Below are 24,656 nucleotides of genomic sequence, written 5' to 3' on the forward strand. Positions count from 1 at the left end.
GGACACGACTGAAGCGACAGCAGCAGCAACAGCTTTACCATAAAGTTAAGATGTGCTTTAAATTTATATGCTTAAATATAACTAGTCCTCTTGATGTCTGTTACTGGTCCCTACTCACTTCTCAAGAAGGAGCATCTTTATTCAACTTTGTATTTTTAAAAAAGCACGTATATGTGCTCAGTAAATGGTATTAAATAAGAGAATATTTAATTAGATTGAAGCAATCAAACAACTTATAGTGGGAAATGAATTCTAGAACTTTTTATAAAGGTATATATAAAACTTTCAAGTATGTGGGCACAAAATTGAGAACATTTTTAAGTAGAAATTTTCTGAAGACTTGTAATAAGTGGAGATGACTTAAAAACTAATAATGTCTTTAAAAATAGTTTGTTTTCATTTAAGTAGAGTATTTGGGCACTCTAAAATTTGTTTCACATTGTGATTTTCTCTAGTAAAACAGGATCACACAATTTTAAGAATTACATATATTCCGAACTGGTAAAGAACAAATTAAATAAATTATAATTGTATCACTACCACTGCTAGTTACTGCTTACTGGAAACATGTTAAATAAAATAACAGACTAACATTCTTTTCCAAAAAATGGAGAAATTAGTTCAATTCTATTGCTGCTTCTGGAGAAGGAAATGGCAATCCACTCCAGTATTCTTGCCCAGGAAATCCCATGGACAGAGGAGCCTGGCGGGCTACAGTCCATGGTGTCACAAAGAGTTGGACATGACTGTGCGACTAACAATTTACTAGTTCTTCATGGTACTGTGTGCCCAGTTACAAAAGAAATTATTACTTCTGCCCTCAAGAAGATAATAGTCCATTTGCTGGAATAAGATGCAAACACACAAAGATAATCAGAAAACAATTCAAGGCAATATCAGTGGTTAGCATAAACTCTTGTGGTATTGTAGCTACATGGTGAAGAGTTGAACAGTGGTCAGGGAAGACCTGATTGAGAAGGCACTTGATTTGAGCTTGGAAGTATAAGGAGGATTTGAGCTCTTGGAAAGGAGGAAGTTACCCTGCCTGGGAAAACATCCTACCTGAGATTTTTTCCATCTCTTCCAACAGCTTTTCCAAGTCTTTATTCAGGTCTGACAGCATTTTCAGCATGTTGTCATAGTTTCTTTCCCCAGGGTCAGGATCAGCCATCTAGGAAGTGCACAGAAAGAAGATGCAGTGAGACAGGTTCATGTTTCAATTCTGGCTCCACGACTCACAGCTGGGTACCCAAGCCAGAAAACTTACGTTGTCTTTAACTCCTCTTATCTTCCTGACCTAAAGAGTTAGTAGTATCTGACTCTTTGCAACCCCATGGACTGTAGCCCACCAGGCTCCTCTGTCCATAGAATTCTCCAGGCAAGAATGCTGGAGTGGGTAGCTATTTCCTTCTCCAGGGGATCTTCCTGCCCAGGGATTGAACCCTAGTCTCCTCCTTTGCAGGTGGATTTTTTACTCTCTGAGCCACAAGCAAAGCCCCTTTCTGACCTAAGGGGGTCACTAAAACTCACCAATTTCATTTTTTCATGGAATAAACATTAAATTATCTATGGGTCAGGAAAGATTGTGCTTTCTGAACTGAACTGAACTCTGCTCTTGTGGAGATCATAGCCTGATCCAACTCTTTGAAGTCTCTTCTATCAGTGCCTAACTTCCATTCTCCAAGGCTGCTGCTTTACTTATTTATTTTTTTTAAGGCTGCTGCTTTAATAGAGGTCCACTTCATTATCCACTATTGATTACAGCTTTACTGGGTGTCTACTAAGTGCTAGACATCTGCTATGGTTATGGGGACACTGTAGTGTATCTGAGGATTCAAACAGACTGGATGCTGTCATGGAGTTTCCATTCTAGAGGCAGAGACTGAAAATAGCCAAGTTAACAGATTCATAAAGATACCTTGAGTTTGTGGCCACTGCTACAAAGAAAATAAAAAGGATGGTGTAATAAAGAAGACTTTTCAGAGGAGTGATACTTTGGCCTGTGAAGTCAGAGAAGTCCTTTCTAATGTAGTGACATTTGAGCTGCCACTTGAAAGATAAAAAGCAGTTGTCTTCTGAAGATCGAGGGGAGAAGTTCTAGACAGAGGGAATGGCTCAAGAAAAGGCAAGAGCCGCCCTAGTGTTTTTTAAGGGATAGAGAATGGGGCTGTGGAGACGAGTGATAGGACACGAAGTCAACTAAATAGTCAAGAACTTTGCTTTTATTTTGAGAGTGAGGAAAAGCCACTGGAGATTGAGGGAGCAGGGGATTATGTTTTAAGCTAACAGCACACTTCAGCTGCTGTCTGGAAAATGGACTGCTGCAGGAGGTCGAGAGGAGGAAAGCGTGGGAAGATCTATTAGTCAAGAGAGCACTAAAGTGGTCTAAAGATGACAGCACTCGGATTTCAGTGATACTATCAATATTGAGAAGTGAAGTGTTCTGGTTAATTTGTGGAAGATGAGCCAACAGAATTGGGTAGAGGACTTATGTCAAGGTTTGCAGGGGCAAGTGGTGGGAAGAGAGAAATTAAAATGACCCCTAATTTTGATGAGAACAACTTGGTAGGTGGTGGTGTTGTTAATGGAAATGGGGAAGACCAGGAGAGGAGCAGATTAGAAGGTAGACCAGGTGCTCTATTTTTTTTAGGGGAGCTGCATGCGGGATCTTAGTGCCTCAATCAGGAAATGAACCCAGGCCCCTTGTAGGGGGAGTATGGAGTCTTAACTGTTGGCCCATCAGGGAATTTCCAGGTGCTCTATTTTGAACATGTTACTACTATGGGATGGCTATTGGTGGTGGTTTAGTTGCTAAGTCGTGTCCGACTCTTGCCAGCCCGTGGACTGTAGCCCGCCAGGCTCCTCTGTCCATGGGATTTTCCAAGCAAGAATACTGGAGTGGATTGCCATTTCCTTCTCCAGGGGATCTTCCCAACCCAGGAAATTGAACCCGGGTCTCTTCCATTGCAGGCGGATTCTTTACCGACTGAGCTATGAGGGAAGCCAGGCCTCCAATTGGAGATACAAATAGGCAGTTGAATACAACAGCCTGGAGTTCAGGAGATAGGCTGGAGCTGAAAATATAAAGCTTGGACCTAATGGTACAGGCTGTCTTCATTTTTCATTTGGACTGTTGTCCTCTAATTGTAACTGGTCTCCCTGCTTGCAGCTTCCTCATGTCCAATCTATTTTCCAGTTCACCCCCAGGGTGACCTTTCTTAACATGCAAAACGAACCATGTCATATTGCTTGAAACTCTTCAATAGCTCCTATTTCTTTCAGGATAAAATATAACCTCTTTACTACAGATATAAGATCCTTCATAATCTAACTCCTCACTGCCACTATTCTCATCTGGTTCCAAGATATGACCAAATAACTGAAAGCCTTAAGAGACCCAACATTTAATGAGATATTATTTAAAATTTACAAGAGTTGTGTATTTACAAGAGATGTAATGAAAAACTATCCATGAAACTAACACAAAACTCTGGAAAGTTAAAAAACTCTACAGTTTTCTTACGAAACAGCTAAGTAAGTACAAAATGGAGTGAAATAATTCTATCATGTGGGTGGTTACAAAAACCTACACAAAAGCAAAGAAATAGGTAATGACATAATTCCTATCTAAGTTGTGTGGACTGCCTGCTCAATTCATTAAGTTATAAAGTTTCACTAACATTATTTTATCTATACATTCAACAGTTATTTATTGAGCATTATTTTAGATTCTGAAGATAAAGCACTGAGCAAAACTTTAAAATCCTTGGTCTCATGGAATTTATATTCTAGTGAGGAGAAGAAACAAATAAGATTAATAAGTGAAATAAATAAGAGGAGGGATAAGTGCTAAAGAAAAAAGTCAACCAGAAACGGAAGGTGGGAGAAAATATGTATACAGCAGTGACTGTTCTTTAGATAAGTGTGCAGGGAAAGGCTTTCCTGAAGTGATTTTGACTAGAGACCTGGAGGAAGTGAGAGGACGATGAGTCATACAGATATGTTGGGAAAGTGCATCCCAGGCAGAACAAATAGTAAAAGCAGAGGCCCTGAGCTGGGAGCCGACTGGATGAGTGGGAGGAAGAGCAACCAGGGTGGTATAGTTGGAACAGACAGAGTGAAAGGAATAGTAAGTAGAAAAGGTCAAAAAGCGGTGGGGCAAAACTGAGGTGGGCCTCACAGGCCAAGACTTTGACTTCTTCTTTGAGTGAGATGGGAGCCTGGAGGTTGATAATCTGATTTAGACGTTAATAAATCACTAAATTGAGAACAGTTTATATGCACATGGGTGGAGGCAGGGAGACCAGTTAAGAGGAGGTCATTGGAATAATGGAGGTGAGAGATGGTTGTCTGAGGAGGCCTTACAAATAGCTGAGAAACAGAAAAGAGAAGTTAAAGGCAAAGGAGAAATGGAAAGATATACTCATTTGAATGCAGAGTTCCAAAGAATAGCAAGGAGAGATAAGAAAGCCTTCCTCAGTGATCAATGCAAAGAAATAGAGGAAAACAATAGAATGGGAAAGACTAGAAATCTCTTCAAGAAAATTAGAGACACCAAGGGACTGTTTCATGCAAAGATGGACACAATAAAGGACAGAAATAGTATGGACCGAACAGAAGCAGAAGATATTAAGAAGAGGTGGCAAGAATACACAGAACTGTACAAAAAAGATCTTCATGATCCTGATAACCATGATGGTGTGATCACTCATCTAGAGCCAGACATCCTGGAATGAGAAGTCAAGTGGGCCTTAGGAAGCATCACTACGAACAAAGCTAGTGGAGGTGATGGAATTCCAGTTGAGCTCTTTCAAATCCTAAATGATGATGCTGTGAAAGTGCTGCACTCAATATGCCAGCAAATTTGGAAAACTCAACAGTGGCCATAGGACTGGAAAAGGTCCGTTTTCATTCCAATCCCAAAAAAGGACAATGCCAAAGAATGTTCAAACTACCACACAATTACACTCATCTCACACGCTAGCAAAGTAATGCTCAAAATTCTCCAAGCCAGGCTTCAACAGTACATGAACTGTGAACTTCCTGATGTTCAAGCTAGTTTTAGAAAAGGCAGAAGAACCAGAGATCAAATTGCCAACATCTGCTGGATCATAGAAAAAAGCAAGAGAATTCCAGAAAAACATCTACTTCTGCTTTATTAATTACATCAAAGCCTTTGACTGTGTAGATCACAACAAACTATGGCAAATTAGAAGGGAATACCAGACCACTTTACCTGCCTCCTGAGAAATCTGTATGCAGGTCAAGAAGCAACAGTTAGAACTGGATATGGGAACAACAGACTGGTTCTAAATTGGAAAATGAGTACGATGTTGTCACCCTGGTTATTTAACTTCTATGCAGAGTACATCATGCGAAATGCCAGGCTGGATGAAGCACAAGCTGGAATCAAGACTGCTGGGAGAAATATCAAGAAGCTCAGATACGCAGATGACACCACCCTTATGGCATAAAGCAAAGAAGAAATAAAGAGCCTTTTGATGAAAGTGAAAGAGGAAAGTGAAATAGCTGGCTTAAAACTCAACATTCAGAAAACTAAGATTATGGCATCCAGTCCCATCACTTCATGGGGAAACAATGGAAACAGTGAGAGACTTTATTTTCTTGGGTTCCAAAATCACTGCAGATGGTGACTGCAGCCACGAAATTAAAAGACGCTTGTTCCTTGGAAGAAAAGCTATGACCAACCTAGACAGCATATTAAAAAGCAGAGACATTTCTTTGCCAACAAAGGTCTGTCTAGTCAAGGCTATGGTTTTTCCAGTAGTCATGTATGGATGTGAGAGTTGAACTATAAAGAAGGCTAAGTGCCGAAGAACTGATGCTTTCAAACTATGGTGCTGGTGTTGGAGAAAACTCTTGAGAGTCCCTTGAATTGCAAGGAGATCAAACCAGTCAATCCTAAAGGAAATCAGTCCTGACTATTCATTAGAAGGACTGATGCTGAAACTGAAACTCCAATACTTTGGTCACCTCATGCGAAGAACTGACTCATTGGAAAAGACCCTGATTCTGGGAAAGACTTGAAGGCAGGAGAAGGGGATGACAGAGGATGAGATGGTTGGATGGCATCACTGACTCGATGGAAGTGAGTTTGAGCAGCCTCTGGGAGTTGGTGATGGACAAGGAAGCCTGGCACGCTGCAGTCCATGGGGTCACAAAGAGTTGGACACGACTTAGCAACTGAACTGAACTGAACTGAGATAATAATAGCTCAGATCAGCATAGGACTATGGAAATAGCATGAAGGAGGACCGGGGGAGGGCAGACAAGATTTGCTGATGAGTCAATGTGGAGTTAGGTACAATCCTAAGGCATTTGATTGGGCAACCAGAAATGGTGATACCATTAACTGAGGTAGGGGAAGACTGGAAGAAGCTAGTTTGCATGGAAAAGAAATAATCCAGTTTTGAACATATTAAGATGCTCATGAGGCATCCAAGTGGGAATACTGAGTAGGCAGCTGAATAAATGAATTCAAGGGAGAGATAGAAATGTGGGAGTCATAAGCATATAGATGATATTTAAAGACATAAGAATGGGTGAGATCAAGGGAGAAAACACAGATGGAGAAGTGGCTCAACATCAAGACTGGGGAGATGCAAAGGAACCAGCCTAAAAGGCTGACGAAGAGGGGCCACAGAGGTAGGAGAAACAGGAGAGTAATGATCTGGAAGCCAAGTGCAGACTATTAGAGAGTTACTGAACCCCAGCCAATGTCGTCTGATCATAATGAAATCTCAACAAGCTGAAAAGGCAACTCTAAAAAGTACAAGACAATGGGAACTACACTCAATATTTTGTAATAACCTATAAGGAAAGCAATCTGCAAATGGATATAAATATATGTACATAAAATTGAATCACTATGCTGTACACCTGAAACTAACATGATATTGTAAATCAATTATACTTTAATTTAAAAATAAATAAAAGTTAAAAATAAATAAAAGTATAAGATAATGAAACCCTAAAAATCATATGGGTGAATAATTATAATTCTGGGAAGAAAGGAAATTAAAATAAGAAATATTAAAAGCATAAAACTACAGGTTTGCCTCCTTGTCCAAAAGTAGAGTGCTTGTACAAAACCTTTCATAAACCAAAATGGCATAAGGCAAAGAAGCAATTACCTCAAGACATATGTTGCTAACAAATACACAAAATAAATCAAGATAAAGCATAGATGCTCACAGAGCTCAAAGCTGTGACACCTTGGTGCTGAGAAGCAGAGTGTAATTCCTGGGGAATGAGCTTGGTGTTACCACTCTCACTGTTTGGGGTGCACACTGTCTCTATATGACTTGTTGCAAAACAAAATCCTGGATGCTACTTCTATTTTTCACCTTTTTTTTTCCCCATAAAAGAGAAAATCCTCTTCAGATTTCTCTTTGTTAGTGAAACAGGTACTGCTGTAGGTTTTTTATAAAAGTGAAGTGGTATAAAGTGAACCTTGCAAAGCAAGGGATACCTGTACTATGATTCTTTGATATTATATGCATTTGAATGTTTATGAGAATTTGGTCAGCTTTGTCATTGGAGTTTAAAATGTGAAACTGACTATGGCTTTAATTTTAAGTAAAAATCTTGGTAAGTTTATAGGAGTTTTAGGACATTTAAGGGAACTTGAGATTTACCATATTTATGAGTTTTATTTATGATTTTTATAAGAATATATAAGAAGGTAGGAAAATTTATTATTAAGACAATTGAGGTATTTAAAGAAATAGGATACATTAAGTTTATAATTTAAGTTTCAAATGGAACAAAAACATTAACTTATTATTAAAAATATGCTAGAGCTAGAATAAGATTAAAAATTTAGAATAAGATAGTCTTATTTAGAATAAGCAATCTAATAAATAATCTCATTTAGAATAAAATTTATAAACTAAGCTTAAATACTCAAGGAAGACTAGAATTTTAGATTAGTAACTTTAAAAAATAAATATTAATTTAAAAAATCAAAGTAAGCATTCACTTTACTGACAAAAGTCCATATAGTCAAAAGTATGGTTTTTCCAGTAGTCATGTACAGATGCGAGAGTTGGATCATAGAGAAGGCTGAGCACTGAAAAATGGATGCTTTTGAACTGTGGTGCTGGAGAAGACTCTTGAGAGTTCCTTGGACTGTAAGGAGATCAAACTAGTCAATTCTAAAGGAAATCAACCCGACTATTCATTGCAAGGACTGTTGAAGGTGAAGCTCCAATACTTTGGCCACCTGATACAAAGAGCTGACTCATTAGAAAGACCCTAGTGATGGGAAAGATTGAAGCCAGAAGAGAAGGGAGCGACAGACGATGAGATGGTTAGCATCACTGACTCAATGGACATGAATTTGAGCAAATTCCAGGAGACAGTGGAGGATAGAAGAACGTGGTGAACTACAGTCCATGAGGGTGCAGAGAGTCAGACACGACTTAGCAACTGAATGACAACAACAAGCATTCAAACATTTCAAATATTCAAACAACAACATTCAAATTTTCTGTTTAAATAATGTCTTTGAAGTCACAAAAGCTCACACTTATCAGTATTGAGCCACATCCTCATATATATATCCTAGGCTTCAGTCATATTAAATACATAATTTTGCAAATGTGGGTACCTACCATATGTCAAGCTGGTGGCTCAGAGGTTAAAGCGTTTGTTTGCCTGGAATGTGGGAGACCCGAGTTCGATCCCTGGGTCGGGAAGATCCCCTGGAGAAGGAAAATGGCAACCCACTCCAGTACTCTTGCCTGGAGAATCCCATGGAGGGAGGAGCCTGATAGGCTACAGTCCATGGGGTTGCAAAGAGTCGGACACGACTGAACAACTTCACTTTCACCATATGTCAAGCAGCACCACAAAAAGTAAGGATTAAAAAAATAAGTACACCATCTTGTCATCAAGGAAGTCAGTTTGGTAAAAAGAAACTTGTAAAGCAAGAGTCTACGAATTGCAATAGTCACTCAGCCAAATGCCCTTGCTCAGTTTCTCACCAAAGCCTTCTCCTATAAAAAGGCCATTATAGCCACGCCATTGAGAAAGCTGAACTCATCATGCTCTCTCTTGCCTTCATGCTTTTATCATTCTACTGTTTGAAATGTTAGATGGAAACTTAGTCTTGTCTGGGAGATAGAGCTCCATAGCACTACATTTTCTCCCAGTTGCCTCAGACAATGCAGTGGGTAGTTTGGAGAATGACTATCAGGATGACTGGTGCAATGGAGGCGAAGGGATGGGATGGAGAAGCTATTGAGTTCAATTTGGGGCAGCTTGAGTGTGTGGTGCTTATCAGGGATCCAAGCAGAGCTATTCAACAAACACCTGAAAAGTAGGATTAGAATCCTAGGAAGAGGTTAAGCTGAAAATAAAAGAATTGATAGTGGTTAAATCATGGGAAAAGATGAAATCATTCACAGTGAATATATAAAGGGAAAAGAGAAAATGGATTAGGAAGAAGCCCTTAAAAACATCAGCACTGGGACTTTCCTGATGGTCCAGTGGCTAAGATGCCACACTCCCAACACAGAGGGCACGGGTTCAATCCCTGGTCAAGAAACTAGATCCCACATGCTGCAACTATGACCTAGTGCAGACAAATAAAACAAACAAAAAATCAGCACTTAAGAAGGAAAGAAGGATATAAAAGGCTCTGATAAGCAGTCAGAAGTGTAGTGAACTGGGGAGTGTGTACTTGAAGCCAACAGAAGAGAGGAGGAAAGGAGGAAAATTAATTCATGTAGTCAAAAAAAATTCATATTTATTGAATATCAGACATTGTTTTAGGTGCTTAGGGATATTTCACCAAACAAAACAGATAATAACTTGCCCTTGTGGAGTTTTCACTCCAGTCAAGAGAGACAGACAACTGGACTTCCCTAGTGGTCCAGTGGTTAAGAGCTTGCCTGCCAATGTAGGGGACACGGGTTCGATTCATGGTCATGGAAGATTCCACGTGCCAAGGGGCAAGTAAGCCTATGTGCCATAGCTACTGAGCCTGCACTCTATACAGTCTGAGAGCCTCAACTACTGAGCCCTCACACCACAACTGCTGAAGCCCACATGCTCTAGATCCCAAGTGCTACAACTAGTGAAGCCTGAGAGCCCTAGAACCTATGCTCTACAACAAGAGAAGCCAATGCAATGAGAAGCCCACACACCAAAACTAGAGAGTAGCCTCCACTAGGCTGAAGACTAAGGAGAAAGGGTCATTGATGGTGCAGGGACTGGTCTCAGACAGGAAAAGTGTCACCTTAACCTATGAAGGTAAGGGAAGATAAAGAGATAAGGGTGCCGTATAGTAGGTAAGTGTCCAGGTAGTCCATGTTCAAAGTTGAAGTCTCTAGCTTGCCTATGGATGGCAATAAAAAAGTCCTCCCCCTCCAAGAATAGACTATCTTGGTTTGAGGAGAAGGATAAAGGTTTGGCAGAACTCTGTGCCTCACTAGAGGCACACAGACATGCAGCAGAGAAGCAGTGGTAGTATGACTGAGGTCACATGGCTGCATAGTATCCTCAGGATGAAGTGTAACCGGCCTGGGAGTTGAAACGTGGGGGTGGTGGAGGCACAAGTAAGCAGTGTGTAAGATGGAGGTGGATACAAAGCAGAGGCTTCAAGGGACATGGAGTTGAGGGGCAGGTAGACTGGGGGCTAGAGCATGAGGCCGCTAGAAGGATGGAGCCTGTGGGAAGAGTAACCTTGGATCTCAGAGGAGGGAAAAGTCTGGAAAGTAGATCCAGGAAAAGAGCTGAAGTGGAAGAAGAAGACCATGGGATTAAGGTCCATTCATTCCTTTCTGGGAGGTTGTCTAGGATGAGAGCAGGTTGAGGATGGGGAGGAGACCTGGGCCAGTGCCAAAGCCCAGGGGAATGAGGGTAATAGCCAACCGTGGGGGTTAGGTGGGCAGAGGGAAAGTGGGGCTGGGAAGGAACTGAGGGATCACCTTAGGGTGTGAAGGCATAGGGAATGTAGGTCCTGAGGACTGAGGAATTCAGAGGCATAAGAATTGCAAGGGCCTGGGACCTTGTTTGTGCTCTAAGGGTCTTGCCCAGTAAGAAGAGCTTTAATGGAATCTGGGAGCCTTGCTGGAGTGAGAAATGTGAGAGGATGAGAGGGGTACTTGGATCAGAGATTCTCTGTGGAGTGTGTGTGTGTGTGTGTGTGTGTGTGTGTGGTGGTGTGAACAGCATGGGAATAGAATGTGTGAGTAATGCTCTGGGCGGTGGTCCTCGGGAGTCTGGGACCACGCCTGGTGTGCAGATGTGAGGAATTCAAGCTGTGTGATGTGAGTCCAGGTGTGGGGTAATGGGTGAGCGGCTCACGCGTATGGAGTTCAGGGCGTGCAATTTGAGGATCTGCGGGAGGTGCGGGTGAGGGGCGGGGCTAGGTGAGGAGACCTCGGAGAGGGGCCGGCTGCGAGGGGCGAGGAGACCGGGTGAGGAGACACGGGTGAGGAGACACGGGTGAGGAGACCCTGTGAGGGGCCGGCTGCGAGGGGCGAGGAGACCGGGTGAGGAGACACGGGTGAGGAGACCCTGTGAGGGGCCGGATGTGAGGGGTGAGGAGACCGGGTGAGGAGACACGGGTGAGGAGACCCTGTGAGGGGCCGGCTGCGAGGGGCGAGGAGACCGGGTGAGGAGACACGGGTGAGGAGACCCTGTGAGGGGCCGGATGTGAGGGGCAAGGAGACCGGGTGAGGAGACACGGGTGAGGAGACTCAGGATGAGATGACCCAGGGTGAGAAGGCCGGGGTGAGGAATTGGTAGTTGCCACACCTTCGGTCTGGCGTCGGACGGTGAGCACCGTGTGGGGTGCCATGGCTTGGGGGTTGGGGCACCAAGGGAGAGTACGGAATCCCCAGGCGGTCCGGCCCTTCTCACCTCCCACTTGCCTGCGCTCGGGTCCTGTTCAGCTACCTGCCACTGACGCCTGAGGCATGAGGCCTCTCCTCAGAGTGACGGCCCTCCCCTTTCCGTTACCAGACCTGCCCCTGGAGCTGATCTCTGGCTTTCATTGGCTGTCTCCTGGAGCGGAAGGGGCGGGGCTACGAGCACATGCCTACGCACGCCTGAGGCTGGCCCCAAGTCCTGGCCTTGAGGTCTCATTGGCCGGTCGCTGAGGGCGGAAGGAGCGGGGCTGCCCTGGCTGGTTGCACAAGTGGGTACATTTCAATGAGCGCCGAGCATGGATTGAGGGGTGGCTGAGGTTGAGGCACGGCAAACCTCAGATGAGAGGGGGACACCCCCGTTCTGATGCGAGTGTTTCCCCCTTGCTCCTGATCGTAAGTCTGAGGACGCTGGGCAGTCTGCTTGACCACTGTGTCCCCAGTATACAGGAGGGCACTTGCTAGTAACCACTGTTGAGTGAGTAGTGAGTGCTCAAATATTTTTTCTCACAGCTACCATGCGCTGCCAACATTGTTACAACTGCCTCACAGAAGAGAGTGCTGAGGCTCAAGGAGATGAGGCAGGGGCCTAGCTCAGGCCCCATCTGGGAGGTTTGGGTACCGGTTCCAGCCACGGTCTGCCAGGTACCCTGGCCTCCAGGCAGTAAAGCACAGATCACCAAGCAAGGCCAAGTGAGAGTGCCACTCAACTCCAGAGGGGCTGTACATAAAGCTCTGGTCAAGAGGAGGCTAAAGAGATCACTGTGGCTCCTATAGGTCAGTCCAAGGAGACAGAGTTTGATGGGCACCTTAGGAGAGTGGTAAGCCTAAGAGTGACAAGGTGAAGGGGTCGCTCAGGCTGCTGGAGGGAGAGTAGAAATGGAGCAGCTGTTGCTGTTTGGGTCCATGATGATGGACGTAGGCACAGGGGAGGGGGTGGTCATGGTGGAGGGAAATACAGAGTCAGAGCCATTTAGAAGATTGACTTGACAAGGCTTGGTAATGTGGGAAATGAGGGAGAAAGAAGGGATGGATGAGGAGCTGCAGAGTGAAACCACTGGCTCAGATGGGGAAGAGTGGCAGAGAAGGCAGTTTAGGAGGTTGTTAACTTCAGTTTTGAATACCTTGAACTCTGAGATCCCTGACAAACCTGCGACCCACTCTCAGGGATTCTGATCCTTAGCAGAGTAGGAAACACATCTAGAGTTGAGCCAGACGGTTCTGGGCACAGAGTAAGGACACGTCTCTTTCTTGAGTCCTCTGTCTGGGCCACATCCCCTTTCCAGGCTGCCAGGTTCCTGCCCCTTCTTAACCGGGTTCTCTGGCTGTTCCTTCCTGCACACTTCCAATCGCTCCACCATTTCCTCAGACTTTCTAGACTGATTTCTGTTATAGCATCCCAGAAAAACATGAATCAGGAATAACTCTGAGGGGTAATGAAGACAGCTTCAGGGAAGGAGTTTACCAGGCTGAGAAAGGGGACAGGATTCCAGACAGGAGGTTCAGTAAGGGCAAAGGTGTGGATGTGCCTGCCTCCTTTAGAAATGAAGAGTGAAGTTGGGGTTCAGGTTTCTTGTAGGGGAGCGTAAGAGACTAGAAATCAGTTGATCTGAAATGTGAGGGCCTGGAAGGTGGAGGTGGGTGTCTGAAACACCCTGTAAAGATCATGCCAAGATGGATGGACTGCCAGGGAGTCCAGAGACATCTATCTGCCCATACACTTGTGCATCTGAAACTGGCTAACTGTTCACCAAATGTTTCCTTTATAGCCTGGGCACACAGCTAGACTACATTTCCCAGCCTCCCTTGCAGTATGAGTCCCGGCCAATGGGATGTGGGTAGAAATGCTCTGTATTACTACCAGGCCAAGTCCATAAAAGCCGCCTATGAGTAAGCCCTCTTTCTCTCTCCTCCATGGACCTGAGGGATGTTGATTTCCAAGGCAACTAGGGAGCTACCTGAGGAAAGCAGGACCTCTAACAGCCCATTTTTGAATCATGGTATGGAGCAGAGTCTTCTTATCAGCCAACTGAATAAAAATTAAACTTCTATTGGGCTAAGCCATTGAGATTTCAGGCTTTGTCTCTTATGACTGCTAGCCTTAACTAGTAATGCATATCTGCACATCTGTGGGTTACTAATATAGATTTGCATTTGGTGGGTAATCATCGGAAGTTTATACCCTGGTTTAGCACTGTGGTTTCTTCTCTTATTTCAACCAAGGACAGATAAGATAAAAGAACTTTGACTGAATTTAACCTTAATTAAAAGCCAGCTTGTCGGCTCATTGTCCTCCCAGGGCTGGGTAAGCTGATGTCTCCCAGAGGCCAACCAAATCCAGACTGTTTCCCAGGGCAGATCACGCAGGCACCTGAGAGGCAAAGGTCTGTGAAGGTACTTTTGGAAGCCCAAGAAAGCTCAGATATGGAGTGTACCATTTTGTGAGCATAGCTGTATTTTATGAGCTTCTCACAAGACCCAAAAAAGGTTATGTGTATATGCATGGCTGAGTCCCTTTGCTGTTCACCTGAAACTGTCATGGCATTGTTGGTTAATTGGTTATACCCCAGTACAAAATAAAAAGGGGAAAAAAAAAAGAGCTTAGGACCCTCTGTCCTGGGAATCATCTCATGCTCTCAGGGTTCTAGCAAGCTTCAAAGCTATTATCAGGAGCCTAAATCTCCTTTCTTTCAATTTATATTTTCAAGATTTTGAGGCATTTTCACAAACGTTTCTTACAGTCATGTCAGATTCAAACACTTAAAAATTTTAATCACCCAGACACCCAAATAAAATGTGAACTACCCTTGCCAGCTCCCTAGTTTCCTGATTCTCATCCCTTAGTTTAAGTGCCCTAGTTTCTCCCAACTCCACCATCACCTGGAGCAGTGCTCACTGCTACATCTTGCTTCTATCCTCATCGTGCCCTCAGCTCAGTTCAGTCGCTCAGTCGTGTCCGACTCTCTGCGATCCCATGGACTGCAGCACGCCAGGCCTCCCTGTCCATCACCAGGAGCTTGTTCAAACTCACGTCCATTGAGTCGGTGATGCCATCCAACCATCTCATCCTCTGTCGTCCCCTTCTCCTCCTGCCCCCAATCTTTCCCAGCATCAGGGTCTTTTCCCATGAGTCAGTTCTTCTCATTAGGTGGCCAGAGTATTGTGCCCTACTTTGTTCTAATATTATTCTGGTTAGCCAAAATGATCCCATTAAAATTTACAACCGATTATATCATCCTCTGCTCAAACCCCAGTGGCTTCCCACATCATGACAAGAAGCTAGAGCCTGGCCTACGAGGCCCCCGCTTACCCTCCCCTGACCTAACGCCAGCCACAGGCCTCGGGGACAGTTCCTCTACCCCAGCAGGCTCCTCCCACCATGAAGCATTGACTCTTGCCACCCTCTTGGCCTGAAATACTGTGCCCTCAGGTATATACATGGATTGCACCCTCCTCTCCTGCTGGTTTGAGTCAAATGGCCCCACTCGGGAAGGCCTGGCTCTGCCACGCTGTCTGAAATTGCCACCCATCCCTTCTTTGTTCCTCCCCTCACTTATTTTTCTCCTTAGCACTGATTACCATCCGACTTACTATGTAATTTGCTCATTCTTCTTGGTTATTGCCTTTCTCCCTCACTAGACTCTGAAGCCCCACAGGGAGGGATTGTTTTTGCTGGTTCTGCTCACTGCTGTGTCCCAGTGCTTAGCACACTGAGTGCTCAGTAAGCACTTGCTAAATGGATTACTCAAAAGCCTCCTGGTGTCCCTGCCAGCCGCTCCGTCCCCGGACCCATGCCTGCCTCACTGAGTGGTGACATGCTCGTGGGCACGTGGTGCCTTGCTCACCACGGAGTCTCCCGCATGGAGCCAAGGAGACGGTGGCTGCTCAGCAGAAACTGGCTAATAAGAGAAGGCTGAGGACTGTATCTAATGCACATTTGGTTCTCAGCACCTAGCGGAGCAATGAGATCTAGATTTGTTCAGGCTTGTGGTAATGGTAACTGAGTACCTGCTTATACTTTCATATTAATTTTTTTGTTTACTCGTAATATTATTTTAATAAAAAGCCGGCCTGAAGGAAGGAATGCCTGTTGCTCCAGATTATCCTATGCGCCCTCACAGACATGACTACCTGGCACCCAGACTCAGGCCTGGGACTGCAGCTCCTCCCTATGCTGAGGCCTCCACAGAGCTGTGCTCCCGCCCAGGGAGGTACAGAGGAGGCAGGTGGGCCCTAGCTGCAGCACACAAACAGCGGCACCAGCGAACGGGTGGAAGTTCTAAAGCAAGAATTTATTCCAAGTGCATGTGTGGGTGTGGACAGCAGAGACCCATATTTAAAGCAGGTCAGAAGCCTCTCACAGTCTCCAGCCCTAGCCCTTCCCTGGCCACCTTGCTGGCCTGAGCTAGAGCAAGGGAAGGGACTCCTAGTCCCCCACCCCCCAAAAAAACCTACAGGTACTTAAGGGCTAAAACAGAACCATACAGCCTTATTTTTATTAGCATCTAGCAAGAAAAAAAAAAAATCAAGATTCCCTCCAGCCCTACTTCCGCCACCTGAGCCCTCAGGGAGCAGTGTCAGCTGGGGGAGCACTTGTTTCCGGAGATGTTCTTGGAGCCTGGGCACCTATGCGCTGCCACCCCTGTGCCTGCAGGCCGACCACAGGCCCCCTCCTCCACTCTGTGGGGACAGAAGGGCAGCTGGCATCTCTCCAGCCCTTAGCCATCAGCCTTGGGAACTTGGAAAAGATTGGCGATGTCTAGCAGAGCTTGGCGGATCTGGTTCCCAAAGCGCTGGGCATTCTGTGGAAGTCAAGAGTTCAGACCAACCTCCAGGCAAGCCCCTGCCCCCTGGCCCCACGAGCAAGGACCCTTCCAGACGTGCCCTGGGGGCGAGCCCCCGACCCCTGGCCCCAGGAGCAAGGGTCCTTCCAGACGCACCCTGGGCCGACCCTCCTCAGGCAGAGTAGCAGCAGGGCAGACTCACTGTCTCTGAGCTGGAGAACTTGCTGGAGACGTGGAAGAAGATGGTGTTCTCACCCGCGATCATGTAGGAAACTCCATAGCCGTCATCTGCCACCTGAGGCAGTGTGGAGGGTAAAAAAGGAGAGGTGAGCTGACCTTGAAGATCTGAAAGCCAAGCTGATGTTATCCTTGTTCTGCGGACAAGATTCACAGGAAGGGGCCCACCCCCAGGAAACCGTGGGAAAACAGAGGAGCTCTGCGCCCCAGGGTTGCAGACCCCACCAGGGGACCCACGACCTTGCGTCCCCTCAGGAGGTTCAAGAGCACCGCCTCTCTCCACGGCGTCTCCAGCTCCCTGACCAACTAGCCTGTGTGAATCTCAGTGGCAGAGCTGGACTGTCTGTAAGCCCCCTTCAGAGAGCGCATCAGCTCCAGGCAGGGTCACTCCAGCAGGGGTGAGGTCCCATCCACTTTCCTCCCCACAGGTCGACAGGTACCCATTCTGTTCCCATGCCAGGCAGGTCCAGGCCTGTGCTCTTGCCTCTGGTCTGACCCCCTTGAGTCCCTGCACTCCCCAATGATACGCCCGTCCCCTAGTCCCGCCCACCTGCCCACCTTCAAGGGCACTTACAGGGCCAAAGCCACCGCCGGCACCAAGGTGTTTGGGGTACTTGTTTGGGTCGAACATACGGATCTGGAATTGAGCGATCTGGCTAGTGGAGAGGCGCCAGGGTTCTGAGAGCACCTGTGACAGGGAGGCCCTGCAGTCAGATGCTCTGCACACCTGCAGACAGTGGTACCTGAGCACCTGTCCCGGCTGAGGATGCAGAAGGGACGGATGCAGGGCCTTCCTGACTGTGGCCCTGGTCCCCGGTCTGTTCCCACTGTCACAGCATCTGCACAGAACCCTCCATCATGGGACCTGCCTGTCCCGCCCCTGCCTCTACCCGGACCCCGAGCTGTTCCTCCTTATCCCACGCCACGGCCTTGGTGGCTGTCTGGGCACTGAAGGCTCCCTCCGCCCGGACACCCCAGTCCCCCTGAGCCTCTGCATTTCCCTCATGGGCGCTGCCACCCCCTGACATGTCACGTTTGTCCGTCCATCCCCACTCACGCCAACACCCTCTCGCCAAGGGGAAGGCTGCTGCTCGGGGCCAGTCCACAGGCCTGGGCGGGGCATGGAGCAGGCAGAGCCACCGAGAGCGGGCCTGCGGACAGACATGCCCGTCCACACTGACCTCAGCCAGGAAAGGGGATTCGACTCCCAGGTACTTGGAGACCACGTAAAGGCAGAAGAGGTGCCTGTCAATCCCCGCCCCTGTCATGGCCAGGCGGTACATATTCTGGTGCTTCTCAGCAGCCTTCCGGAACAGACGTTGGAGGTCTTCGTTCTGGGGGCAGAAACAGGGCCGTGAAGAGTAGGTCTGACCCCGAACCCGCAGAGGCCGAGCGGTCGCCAGCACGAGGCCACGGGGGCTTACCAGGTGGCGCCCCTGCACCATGGCCTGGACAAAGGCTGTGGACTCGCGGGTGCAGGAGCGCACGGTCTCCGTCCGGCCCTCTCGGAACATTCTAGTCATTGAGGCTTCATAGGTCAGGCAGAACTTGCCCCTGTCCTGGGGAACACAGAAGGGTGAACCTTGGGGTGCACCCGGCTGCCACCCCGCCTGCTCGGCGGCCCGGGGCTCCTACCCGGAAGTGCGCCAGCTGCAGGGCGATCTGCACGAAGGCGTCAGGGCTGGTCCGGCACTTCTTGATGAGGCCTTTGCCAAAAGGCAGGAACTGGAAGCAGTACAGCTCCACATCGTCCGCCAGCGCCTTGGCCACCTGGTAGGAACTCTCGATGACCGCCTGGCACTGCCAAGACACGGAGGGGTCAGCTGGGGGCAGAGCTCTCCAGCAGGACTCCGGGGTCATGTCCAGAAGGCCTGAGGGCTGGTAACGGAGGAAGGCAAGGCTGGGCAGGCCTCAATGTCCTCAGGAGGAGATGCCACAGACAGGCCGGGGGCGTCAGCACAGAGGCCCCGCTGGGCTCTGGGGGGGAGGGAGCACTGACAGGTGCTTCCCAGACATGAGCTCACACCTCACGTATTTCTCCAACCCCCAGACGGTCCTGGGATCTTTGTTCTCCCTGGAGTCGGTCTGGACCATGAGAGACACTCGGACCTTTCCCCTGAGAGTGGGGCTGGGACAAAGGGGAGGCCTGCAGGGCATCTCAGGCCCTTGTCACTCTCACACAGCCACCCCTGCCCCTTCTCGGCCCGCACACCTGCTTAGGAATGTCCCACTGGAGTCGCTGAGGTGGGGGCAGCACAGGGTTGGGTTTGCCCAGACAGTGCCCCGTCTCTGTGTAGCCCAGATGGAAGGAGTCGGTGCCCAGGACAAACTGCAAGGGAAGGTCAGGCTGAGAGGCCGTCCTTGCCCTGCCACCCCGCCTCGAGCCTGCCCTGCTGGGCCCCTCCCGGGGCCTGTTACCTCCCAGAGGTGCCCTATGATAGGGGCGTCTGCCCACGCGTGCTCTGTGTTGAGTCCCAGCTGGCCGTTCTTGAAAGAGATGAGTGTGAAGGACTTGTCGAACCACCTGCAGCGGGAGGAGAAGGGCAGTTGGGGGAGGCGGGGGGAGTGCGGGGCCCGCGTGCGGGGGAGCCGGGGCGTGGTACCTGTTGTAGCAGTTGCCGTGCAACAGGGCCTTGCCGTAGAGGCTGAGGCTGGCCTCGTCCTCCGGGTCATAGTGGTGAGACTCCTCATCCAGAGCCACGAAGAACGCAGCGCGCTCGATGGCATCCAGGGCAGCCTTGTTCTTGCCAGAGCTGAAGAAGGCCTGGCGTGCCTGTGCCCACTCCACTCTGAGGGCACAAGGGCAGAATGAGGGGGGACCCCTGCAGGATGAGAGCCCTGCCCAGGACCTGTGTCTGCAGCCTCTGCAAAGCCGCATCCAGCCAGCAGCAGCTAGAGGTCACAGCAGCTAGAGGTCTCAGCAGCGACTCCCCGTTGCTGCCACCGGCGTTCCTGACGACGGCAGGTCCTGGTCAACACCGGGCACGCCGGGCCTACATCCCTCCCTCTGTCAGGCCTCCTGCCTGAGTTCCAGGGTGGCACGTGGGACCGAACTCCTCTCCTCCTGGCGCCCCAACTTGGGCCCCAATACCTTCCCCCTGCAGTGAGGGCTGCCAGTCTCTCCTCCCCGGGCTGGGGTGGGGAGGGGTCGTCCAGGATCCTCTGGAACTGCATCTCCAGGTCCCGAGGCTTGAGCAGGCGGGAGCCCTCGTAGAGCCACACCTTGAAAAATCGGCCCTTGTGGTAGACAGCCACGTGCCTGCTGTCCGGGAGGTGCTGGAGCACATCTGTGGCAGAGGCCAGGGTGGACTCAGGCAGAAGCAGGGGTCCCCCGCTCCACATGCTTCCCCGAAGGCTCCAGCCCCACACCAGGTGGCCATGAGGACCTCCGCCTGGCCTGCCTTCCCCCAACCTTTGGGCATTGAGCCAGAATTTCCATGTCTCTCACTTAATGCCAACCACAATCCCATGAGAGGCATTTCACAGAAGACGAATCTGAAGCTCTAGGAAATCACAGACTGTCCTGGAGCCAGAAATGCAGGTGCTGCTCCGGTGGCCCTGGGCAAGCCCGCCCCTCCTCCTCTACAGGCTCCTCAAGGCAGGAGCTCCATTAGGCTTTCTGTCGCTCTTGTGCAGGAGACTCTTCCCTTGCACCGGGAGCCCCTGCAGGGAGGGGCTCTGTCCTGGCCTCTCAGGGTCCCAGTAGTAGCATTGTGCCTGTAAGCAGTAGGTGTCTACTATCGGCCACAAACTATCTTTCGCAGTTTCACAACCCTAAGATGCTGAGGATGCTCAGGGAGCAGCATGCAGCAGGGCACTGGCGTGGTGGGCCCACGGCTGGCAGGGAGGGGCCTCCACCCACACCCTGGCACGCGTGCCCGGCTGCGACCCCGTACCTGTGTCCTTCCCTGGGATGCGAGTGGTGTTGAACATCCTCTCCATCTGGTAGGAGCACATGGGCACGAGGCCCAGCGCCATCACCTGGGAGGAAGGGCCGGCACGACTCAGATGCGGCCCCTCTTCCGGTCATGCCCTCACCCCCAACACAACTCACAGGCTTGATCTCTTCACGGTCCAGTTTACGGCGATACGTGATCATGGCGTGGACAGCATTTCCCAGGCGGGCAGCCTGCACGTCCGTGTTCTTGACGAGCACCAGGTCCTACAGGGAGACAGCAGAGCCTGCAGGGAGGCTGCGACGCGTGTGCACGGTGGCCCCTCTGTCTGGGCGTCTCGTCCCCTTTCCCCAGTCCATCCTGCGTGCTCTCTGAGGTGAAACGTGTGACCGGTCGTATCACCCCCTGCCCTGGCTTCGACCTGAGCTACTTTTCCAAACCCCTTGTAGCTGTTGACGTTTTGTTTATTTTTCTTGGAGGAAGAGGTTCCGCCACCACAGAACAGCTTAAACCCTCTGGCCTAGACAAGCTGCACATAGGTTTCTAGAAAGATAACTTTGTGGAGGAGGGGGATGGCAGCACCCTACTTGAAATGTGCTTTGGAAGAAGGAGAGGAGAAGGTGAGCAGGCCTGTGGCTGGGTGGCACCCCCAGCGGGTTGTGCAGCCGTAGCCTGGGAGCAGGAGGAGGGCCGCTCCCATGGGGTAGGAACCGACAGGTTAGGGACCTGAGCCCTAAGAGAAACAACTCTGGATCTACTTAAGACGCACTTAAGGAAGTTCCCTGCTGTCAGGACAGCTGGGAAGTCAAGGCTGGAAAGCCAGTGGGAGAACAAGGAAGGAAATGACAGAGCCTGAGCTGGGCAGGGCAGTGAGCCTGAGGAGCCCCGGGGGGACAGCATCAGGCTGCGGGGTCGACTCGGTTCTTCAGATCCGACGACAGTTGTAGGTCACGCACCCCCATCTTCCCTCTGCTTCAGGCCTCACTCCAGAACCTCCACTTGCTCGTGGAAACTACCGCCGCGGCTCTGAGCTGTCCTCCAGGTTCTGCCCCGAGACCAGGGTGGGGACAGAGCTGAACACAGAGCAGCCTGTGTGGCTCCAGCTCTCACCATGACGTAGTAGTTGCTGTTGACCACGATGGGGTTCCTGCCCCGGAGGTAGACGTACTCCTCCCACCAGTCGCTCACCTAGGGGTGGATGGGAGGTTAGAGTCGGGGCAGAGGGTGGTGTGTGAGCAGCCAGGACACAGGGAGGGTGAGGGTGAGCCCAGGAGGTAGAACTCACGTAGTTGGTTGCCCACCAGGACTTGAGTACCAGGTACTTCTGCAGCCTGGGGGCAGTCTTCTCCTCGAACTCCTTGGCCAGCGTCTCCATTCGATAATATTGCTCATCATCCAGCAAGTGTTCCACGGATTCTAGGTACTGTCCAGGCAAGTCATCATCAGTGTGAGGGCCAGGCAGCAGGAGCCGCCTGTGTCCTGACCTTCCTCCAAGCCCAGCCTCACGGCTGCCTCTCAGGCTGACTCTTTGTAGGCGGCATTCTCACGTTTGAGTGAGTTCTTTGAGTGCAGCCTGCCCTGCACACTGGGATGCCTGACCCAGGCCCTCACCCGATGAACTGTGGCTGGCACGCTGGGCACCGGCAGCTTGGGCAGAGACGTCTGGAAGCTGTAGAGCATGGGCCGTCGGCCAGACAGAAGGCGGACACAGACCTGAGGATGCAGAGTGGAGAATGTTGAGGGGGAGGCTGGAGGAAAGAGCGGAAAGTAGCAAACACTGGAGGGGCTGCCCCAGACCCTCGGAACCGGGACACACCCCGCCAGGCACCAGTGCCCTGCCTGGCTGTCCCCTCCAGCTCAGAACCCAAAGTGAGGCCCTGCGGTCTCAAACCAGATGCCTGGATCCCTCCACCGGCCCCCACTCACAGCCCAGACTCTGGTCAAGTGGCTGGTCTGGCCGTGCAACTCAAACATCCAACCGTGGTAGGAAAGAAGCAGTTTCAGGGTTTGGCGAAAGAAGAAGATGCCCATCATCCAGACCCCCGTGGAGAAGATGGCCATGCTGAAAAGCGTCCGGGTGTATGGGGTCCGGTAGGGACGCCTGTCAGAGAAGAGGAGAGGCCTGCAGGGGGTCCACTTGAGGCCAGCCTCAGGGTAATTCTGATTCTGCAGACCTGATGTATATAAAGCCATCTGGGGTAGGCACCAGAGGAGGAAAAACTCTCTGGATACACTCACATCTGAGCGCCTGAGAGCATCACACAAGAACTCACAGAAGCAGGGACTGAGCCGGCGGCCATCTCCAGGGAGGGCTGCCCTGTGACCTCCAGTGGCTAGTGTCCTGCACCTGCCCAGGAGTCTTGGCCTCAGAGCCCACCCAGCCCTCTCTCATGGCCTTACTTCTTACCCCTCAGGAAGCCATCTCTGGATATAATAGACCAGGCCCATGGAAATGTCCACGTTGTAGTAGGAGGAACCCGCTGTTGCCATAACCACGACCAGCCAGCTGGTGGGGCTGCCAGGGTACACGCCCCTGAGGATGCCATTCTGTGGGCAGAAACGGGCCATGCTCACAGAGCAGGAAGGACTGGGGTGAGCGGAGACCTATGAGGTCTTTGCCCGCTTTTACTCCTCCAAATTCCCACGCCTGCACTGATTACTGTGTCCTAAGACCACCTCCTGCTCCCGTCTCCCCTCCCCACCTTGAGCACCCCTCTGGGCTCTGCAGGGCTGGAGCCTGTCACTCAGCAGAACTGCCAGCCCAGATAGGGGAGGAGGACCTTGACAATAGGCAGCAGCTGACACCTGGCCTCTGCTTCCCTGGAAGGCTGGATTCTGCACCTGCTGGGAGATAGAGACCAGGACCACCTGCGCCCACCTTGATGCGAATCAGGCGTTTCTTCCAGGACCTGATCACGGACAGGTAGATGTGTTTCAGCACCTCCCGACTGAGCTGGAAGTCGACCCCCTCTGGGGTCACAGTGAACTGGAAGGCCACAGCCTGGTGCGCTTCCGCCATCCTGGGGGTTGCTTGGCACCTGGGAGGCGGCAGGAGGGGGCGTGGGCAGGCTCAGCCGCCGAGCCGAGGCTCCGCCCCGCCATTGTCCGCGCTCCTGGCCCGCCCCCACCACCCTCCCTGGGCCAGCCCCCATAGTGTCATGGTTTCCCCCAACCCCTGGCCGCCGGTCGGGTCCTTCAGCCTCGCCAACCGCCTCAGAACTTTCGCACAATGGTGCGGTGGTCGGCAAGGGGGTCAAGGCCTTGAAAAGTTCAGAAACCCCGAGGACAGCAAAGGGCGGCCTCGGGGGCGGGGGAGAGTGGCCTGGGAAGCGGAGTGTCTGGTTTGGAGTGAGGCGGGGTGGGCGCACCCCTAGCCGTGTCACGTGGGACCTTGGCACCAGCCTCCACCCACCCCTTCCCCCCCAACCCACCCCTACGCGAGCTCAGAGCCCTGGGCCCGGTCGGCGGACCGAGCTAGCCCGCAACTCCACTCACAGCTAGGGTTTGCTCCTGTTCGATTGTGGGTCCAGTCGCTCTGGCCCGTGTCCGCACGTCCTTCAGGGCAGGCCACCTAAGTCCCGCCCTCGCCGGGAACCTGACACCCACTCCCAAATTTGGGTTGAGAACAGATGCGGGGCGGCAACGAGAATCTACCCCCACTTCACGACGAGAATCAGGAGTGGGGATGGGGAGCGGGTTTCTGCAAGCTGAAGATCGCTCAAAGTTCTGGGACCAACGGGGCTCACGTGAGGAGGGCGGCATTTGAACTAAAAATAGCTGAATGTAGGGAAAAGGTCACCCGGGTGTCAGCTGTGCCTCCTGTTCCCTGATGGCCAGTGCTG

The 24,656-nt window shown here is 50.2% G+C and overlaps 2 protein-coding genes across 6 annotated transcripts in view; both read right to left on the reverse strand.

Moving 5' to 3' along the window:
• The window catches only part of SYCE3 (synaptonemal complex central element protein 3), a 30,259-nt gene extending 18,210 nt beyond the window's left edge, over positions 1-12,049 (reverse strand). The window contains exons 1-2 of one of the 4 annotated variants that reach the window (XM_059886800.1): positions 11,929-12,049; positions 1,063-1,171 (exon numbers count right to left, since the gene is read on the reverse strand). In XM_059886800.1, coding sequence (XP_059742783.1) covers positions 1,063-1,171 — 109 coding nt within the window. In that variant the 5' untranslated portion in view covers positions 11,929-12,049. Of the gene's footprint in view, positions 1-1,062; positions 1,172-8,636; positions 8,729-11,892 lie in introns of those variants that run through there. The other 3 variants (XM_015471465.3, NM_001206333.1, XM_059886799.1) reach the window with 3 other exon arrangements.
• Positions 12,050-16,170: 4,121 nt separating this feature from the next.
• Positions 16,171-24,542, reverse strand: CPT1B (carnitine palmitoyltransferase 1B). 2 transcript variants are annotated; one of them, NM_001034349.2, is given in 19 exon segments: positions 16,171-16,699; positions 16,884-16,976; positions 17,493-17,606; positions 18,100-18,252; positions 18,343-18,477; positions 18,554-18,718; positions 19,131-19,247; positions 19,337-19,442; positions 19,522-19,707; positions 20,010-20,205; positions 20,815-20,899; positions 20,973-21,080; positions 21,925-22,002; positions 22,100-22,237; positions 22,426-22,527; positions 22,741-22,915; positions 23,222-23,361; positions 23,693-23,852; positions 24,310-24,497. In NM_001034349.2, coding segments are annotated over 18 exon segments (2,316 nt in total). In that variant the 5' UTR covers positions 23,834-23,852; positions 24,310-24,497; the 3' UTR covers positions 16,171-16,615.
• Positions 24,543-24,656: the final 114 nt, after the last annotated feature.

Source organism: Bos taurus, chromosome 5, assembly GCF_002263795.3.
Source record: "Bos taurus isolate L1 Dominette 01449 registration number 42190680 breed Hereford chromosome 5, ARS-UCD2.0, whole genome shotgun sequence".
NCBI classification, from domain to species: Eukaryota; Metazoa; Chordata; class Mammalia; order Artiodactyla; family Bovidae; genus Bos; species Bos taurus.

Coding starts and splice junctions, on each gene's coding strand:
- CPT1B (XM_015471456.3), bottom strand. CDS start 23,833: ATGGCGGAAGCGCACCAGGCTGTGGCCTTCCAGTTCACTGTGACCCCA. Junction 21,081..21,924: donor ACAGCAACTACTACGTCATG/GTGAGAGCTGGA, acceptor GTCTCCCTGTAG/GACCTGGTGCTCGTCAAGAA. Junction 20,900..20,972: donor ACCGTGAAGAGATCAAGCCT/GTGAGTTGTGTT, acceptor CCTTCCTCCCAG/GTGATGGCGCTGGGCCTCGT.